The 6462-nt window shown below is 50.3% G+C and overlaps 1 protein-coding gene across 1 annotated transcript; it reads left to right on the top strand.

Moving 5' to 3' along the window:
• Positions 1-752: 752 nt before the first annotated feature.
• LOC104462311 (ankyrin repeat domain-containing protein 16-like) lies at positions 753-6045 on the top strand (the record flags this gene model as incomplete). The annotated part of the gene is made up of 3 exons (XM_010074212.1): positions 753-914; positions 3830-3908; positions 5885-6045. Coding segments are annotated over 3 exons (402 nt in total), but the record flags the coding sequence as incomplete, so codon positions are not given.
• Between the last annotated feature and the right edge of the window lie 417 nt (positions 6046-6462).

The following is a 6462-nucleotide window of genomic DNA, read 5'->3' on the forward strand; positions in this document are numbered from 1 at the left end:
CCTCTGTCTGCGGCCTTTCAACCAATTGAACCAATTGAACTTCAGGAGACGTTCATGTGCTTGTCTTCATCTGGCCCGTACAGGATAAAACATTTGTGAAGTTTCCTTACGTTTTCAGTCTTGTGTTTCAGGCAATGGGGTGGAATAGCTGATTTAATTTCCTCATTGTGGTGTGCTGGCTTACTGCCATGAAGCACCACTGGAAGCGTTAATGGTTTTACCTTCTAGGTTTTATAAAACCATGAGTCAGACCCACTAGACTTCAAGAGGCTGGATTATATCCTTTCAGATGAGTGCTGTGTATCACTTCCATTACTTTTCTTGATTTTAGTCTTTGTGGTTCACATTCAGAAACTCACAAAAGAGATCTCATGAGGTCATCCACCCACCTCCCTCCCTCTGCCTGTGTCCAAGTTCATCTCCCCCTGTGCAAAGGTTGGACAGGGGTTGTTTCTTGCTGCTTTAAAGAGTTAAAACCCATCCTATATGTTCCAAGTGAAGAGAGAGGGGGCTTGGTGGTTCTTTTTTGATGCTAGTTTTGCTTATCACTTAACAAGCTCAGCAGACAGCAGACTCTGGACTGCAAATCATGGTGCTACCAACTGCACCACTCCTGCTGGTGACATCCCACGTGTTCGTTGCCTTCACCATGGCAGTGACAGGCAAAAGTGATTCTGTTTGGGCTGGTGATTGTCCCTGAAGGTTTGTCCACACTGTTCACTGCTTTCCCTTTCCCTTCTCCCCCATTCCAGGCCTGTCCTACAGCCATGGATGTGCTGGGCGCTCAACCTCTGCACCGGGCAGCCGTCACAGCCCAGGATGAAGCCATCCAGTTCCTTATCTCTGAGCTGGGTGTTGATATCAACGAGAGAGCGACAACCCTCCAGCTCACAGCGCTGCACTACGCAGCCAAGGTTTGTCCCTGTTCCCAGGTTTCCTCTGCAAAGTCTCTGCCTTGGCAGGCATCTAAAACCAGGCTGGTTTAGTTGTTCACCACCAATGGAGGGTTTACATTCCTAGCTCATCCTCTGTCACCGTCTGTCTGCTCCTGACCAGTCCCATACCCTGTTTAATGGTTTTTAGACCCTCATGAAGGGTGCCTGGCTATCTGCAGAGCGGCTGACTGTGCTGCGGGTTAGTAAACCCTCCTGCCTGGCGTGTGGCTGGGTGGGATCCCACATGAACGGAGTGAGAGACACACATCCCATTGGATGGGGTTGATCCACACCTCTGGTAGGTGTTACTCTTCCAGTTCGCTGCATTTGGACCAAAGGGACATGAAGGGAGTCCACCCTGCTAGTTTTTGGGACCTTGTAGGTACCAACAGTTCATGAGCTGTGGTGGCTCTTCACCAGCATCTTCTCACTTGCTTGGCAGAGCAGATGTGGATGAAACGCTGCTCAGATTTCTTTTTTTGTCTTTTTTCAACCCTGGTGGAAGAAAAAATGGCTGATGCTCTGTGAAATAGCAGCTGTTTGTCCCAGTAGGCCAGATTCTGGCCTGCCCATCACCAGACATGAGAAAATAGAGGTGGAAAGGCGGAGGGAGCTCCTGGGTGCTTATCTGTGTCCTTCACACAGCAGCTGTTTTGAATTCCAAGCGGTGAGAGTTGTTTGGGCTTTCTCCTCCTCCTGCCTCACGCCTGTGTGGGAAGCGGGTCCTGCAACCCTCCCTGGGAGCACAGAGCAGATCCCAAAAGCCTCACCACTGACCAGGATCCCTCCTGGGACCCTTCTGCTTGGTGCTGTCACACCACGGTGGCAGCCAGCGGCGAGGGAAGGTCCCTGCTCAGATCCCTGTGTGTTAAACCTCGTGAGTTTTAACATGCAGCGCTCAGAGCCCGCTCCAGTTGTAGTGGGAACGAAGCAGCATCCCAGCACCCCGCTCCGACAAAAGCATCAATGACACTGGGAGTGCTGGCAACAGTATTCTCCTCCAGCAGGAGCCAGCCGTGGCATTTGCTGGCTCCCACAAAAGAGGCCTTTCTTCCAGCTTCTCTTCCTCATGCTCTGAGAAACCACGTTGAAAGCCCTTTTGGTTGCCAAGGGTACGTTTAACAGCAAGGCTATTGGGGGAATATAATGTGCCTTGGAGAAGATCCCAGCTCTGTCTTGACGAAAGGCTGATTGGGGAGCGATTTGATGGGTTTCTCTTCCTTCCTGAGGCTCAGTGTCACTTTATATTTACAGCATCATTTGTTTGGCTGGTGGGTTTTTTTTTTTTTCTTCTTTTCTTATTACTTTGCATTTATAAATACATGAAAATCAAATTACGCTTTCAACTCAATTTGCTGCCAAGGCTGTGGCAGCTAAAGCAGTTCCTGGCTTGTTGTTTTTGCCACTGAGAGGGGGTGTGTGTGCAGCAGGGAAAGAAACGGGAGCTTTGAGGAGGGGGGAAGATGCTCCCGAGTCATACAGCAATGGGGGAAAAGTGTGGGTGGTGGGGATAAAAATAAGAGCCTTCCATTCTCATGCTGCATGACAAAGACTAATTCATGGCATTGAAGAAGTAATTACAAAATCAGGCGTGTTGTTTAAGGAAAGAGTATTTATTTACGGAGAAGCTTGTGCAGAGAGGAGGGCTGTGGGGGCTGTGTTGTGTTTTCCCCTCCAGCTTTTCAAATTGGCTACGGGCAGAGGAAAGAGAGGATGCTGTGGGTCATGACGGTGTGTAAGCGTGGCGTTCTGCGTCTTCTCGGAACGTGTTAAAAATACTGGAGTAATCCTTTAGGAAATGCCGGTGCTGGAGGGTACCGCAGGCACATGCGCAACAGTCCGTATCAGCAGCAGGTTCTGACCTCTGAGCTGAAATAAAACCTCGGGAAGAGCAACTCTAGATCCCTGTGGTGCTTGAAGTGGATTCATAGTGTGGGAAAACACCCAGCTTTTTGCTGAATTTAGTCCTTTTAACAGCCAGCTGTCGATTACGAAAGGTAAGTCAGGGATCCCGCAGCTCTGTGGCCAGCGGAAGTTAAAAGCAATTTAATTGAGTTACTTGATAGGAGGTGAGGACTGGAGAGGAAAAAGTGAGATCGGTTGACAAATTAATGAACTAATTTACTGTTAAGAAACATCTTTAGGTTGTGTCACCGAGTTGTAAGTCAGATGTTGTTTCTGCATTAACTCCTCCACAGCCCCCGGCAAAGGAAAAGCCGTGCTGAGAGACAACCCTGCAAATTCCTCATGCTCAGCTGTGCCAGGTGGATTTATTGACACGATCAGGAAGATCGTATGGGATCTACAGATCCACCTGCCTGGATCTGCCCTGGGTTGTGTGTCTGTCACCCTTGCTGTGCCAAGGCACCGCTCTGTCTCTGCACTATAGTGTGATTTTTAAGCACTGTTGGTCTTCATTGAACACTTTTGATTTTAAAACCTTGTGTTAAATTTTCACAAAGAGAATTACGCTCCTGGGATGCCTCTTGCTGCCTTTTCTGGGTTGAAATTGCTGCTAGGGACATGCAGTGCATGCAGACATGTCGACTGAGGACCAAGCTCTGACTCCTCTCGTGGGCTGCCAGTGGAAGGGGCTGCAGAAGGTGCCCGGTGGCATCTCTCTGGCCGATTCCTGGGGGATAACAGCAGTGTGTCTGCTGTGCCTGGGCAGCTGATTGTGATTTCCAGCTGCTCTAAGGTCCTCCAGAGCCTGAAGCAGCTCCTGGTAGCTCCAGATTTGACCGTGACCGAGCAGATCTCTGTCTGTGCCCTTCCAGGTGCCACATGCAGTTAGGGACAGATCCTTTCTTTTCAGGCCTGTATTATTTCTGCTAAATGCAAAAGAGAGAAACTGTTCAGAGCTGATTCTGAATTCCACGTGCTCACCTCTGCAGGAAGGACACGAGCGCACCATCCAGACGCTGCTGTCACTGGGCGCTGATGTCCACGTGAAGGATGGGAAGAGCCGTTCCGGTAAGGCTGCCGAGCTATTTGTTCACCTTCTGTATGACAGAGAGAATACGCTTTAGTAACGGGAGCCCAGCCTCCAGAGCAGCCCGCGCTGCGTCTGCTCAGCGGAGCGTGCGAGGGGATGCCAGATGCATGTATGCAAATGGCTCTCAGAGCAGCATGACGTTTGGGTTTTTGGTTTGGTTTTTTTTTTTTTTTTTTTTTTCAGCTTTCATTCACTGGCTCTCTTCTTGCTGGATTTTCTGATGTCTAATGGCGTGGTTGAGCCTGCGCTGTGGCCTTTCCCTTGGGGGAAGAGCAGAGATGCTAATTGGCGTTCCTCTTTACCCGGCTGCTTATTTTGCATGAAACTTTCAGGAGCTTTGTATATTTGATACCACCGCCTCGCCATCAAATTTGCTTGAAATCACCCAGTTTGAAATGGCGAGGGTGGACAGACAAACGATTGCATGAGCTCTTCAGCTTCAGTTCGTTAACAAACTGCCTAGGAATGGCTTATGAGCAAATAACAGAGAGCTTGAACGTAAATATAGTTGCTATAGTAATGCCAGTGAGTTGGCATTCCCAGCGTGAGAGTATGAGGCATCTCTTGCATCAGCACCTCCCTTTCAAAAAAAAAAGTATATATAAATGGTTTCAACCATTGCCAAAATTGGCAGCTTACCCACTCTTCAGGTTTGCTTAATAACACGCTTCAGCGGCGAGCAGGAGCGGTCCTTGCATCTCTCTCGATCTCTCCCTCCACCCCCTCAGTGCGCAGATTTGAGCTCTGCTGAACTCGTCCAACCCTGGGACATTTGTGGTGGCTCCTCATGGGTGCCATTCCCCGGCATCTTTGCCGCGTTAGTGTCACACCATCCTGGGGAGCTTCTCACCCAGACTTTGCTCCTGCATGGATTTATCAGTGGGGATCAGGATGCTCTGTTGTCAACATCGGCCTGGAGCAGGAGCTAATGACCCTCAGCGTAAAAAGATACTCAACCCTGTGCAGGCCAGGAGGTCAGCGTGCTGGCTGTCAGAGGGGTCTGTGGGATGAGCTGGGGCTTGGGCTGGAGAATTTCAGCCTCCTCCTGTGGATGCTCTTGGCTGCAGTGTGTGGAAACCTTTGATTTACTCCCTGACCCTGGAATGAGCCAGAAAGGACCCTGGTCACATCCAGAGTGTTTTCAAGCCCCTCTCTTGCCCATCACTATTAAATCCACGCCTTCTGCTCTGCCCACTCTGTCCCACAGCTTCCTCCTCCTGTTGTGGGCACTGACTCAGTCAAAATGAACCAGGTTGGCTTAAATACTCTAAAATACTGCAAACCTGGTTAGCTTTGGCTCAGCCAGGTTAGTACTGCTTGATGGGTTGAAGACTAGTAACCTGTGAGGGGAAGATCATAGAGCCACAGAATGGTTTGGGTTGGAAGGGACCTTAAAGATCATTGAGCCCCACCCCCTGCCATGGGCAGGGACACCTCCCACTAGCCCAGGTTGCCCAAAGCCTCATCCAGCCTGGCCTTGAACCCCTCCAGGGATGGGGCATCCACAGCTTCTCTGGGCACCCTGGGCCACTGCCTCACCCCCCGCACAGGAAAGAATTTCCTCCTAATATCTGGTCTAAATCTGCCCTCTTCCAGTTTAAATCCATTACTCCTCGTCCTGTCGCTACGTGCCCTTCAGATGGAGGTAACAGCTGGGGTAAGCCGGGCTGAAAGCTCTTCTACCAGCATGGCTGCGTGGGGAAGAGGACGTGGATGCTGCTTGTGCAGGTTTTGTCATCCCGTCGCTGCTGTAGATACGCACAGCCAGGGCAGCTATCACACTGCTGCTTGGCTGGGTGTTGCAACTGGGAAAAGTCATCCTTCACCCTCGCTGTGTTCCCTCTGCTGACTGGGTTTCCTTCCCTGGGAATCCCATGTTTACATCTGAATCCGGCTGAGGCTGAAATCGCCAAACAGTCTCAGCTCCTGTCTTGAAATCTTGTCTCCCCCACAGCCCTGCACGCAGCGTGCGCTGGGCAGCACGCGGCCGCCGCACGGATCCTGCTCCATGCCGGGCTGCAGGATGCCCTGGATGACACGGGCACGCTGGCACAGCAGCTTGCAAAGGAGCCAGATGTCATCCAGGTTTTCCAGGAAATGAATGTCAGCACGTGAGACGAGATGGGAAAGAGAGAAGCGTGTTTCATTTCGGCTTGGTATGTAGTTATGGCTTAACGGTTGTTCAGATTTAGGCAAACGCCTGCTTAAAATGATGGAGTTTTTGCCCGAGGATTGGGCAGAGACACAGAGCTTGACATTTGGGAAAGATGTTTAGGAGAAAACATATTTTAAATAGGATTATTTTATAAAGTAGAACGGATGTAACGGGTCTGGGCTGTCACATTACTGATCCTATCCTTGTAAATTCACAGCTGCCCTTCTTTCACTTCCAAATTTCAGGGCTGAGCTTCACTTCTTGTGCTGCACCCAGCACGTCCAAACAGCAGAGGCCACAGCTTCCTGAGGTATAATTTTCCAAGGACATGTCCCATGGGCCACTGCAGGATGACCTCTGGCAATCTGCAAGGTTTG

This window comes from Pterocles gutturalis, unplaced genomic scaffold (genome assembly GCF_000699245.1).
Source record: "Pterocles gutturalis isolate BGI_N339 unplaced genomic scaffold, ASM69924v1 scaffold11652, whole genome shotgun sequence".
NCBI lineage: Eukaryota > Metazoa > Chordata > Aves > Pterocliformes > Pteroclidae > Pterocles > Pterocles gutturalis.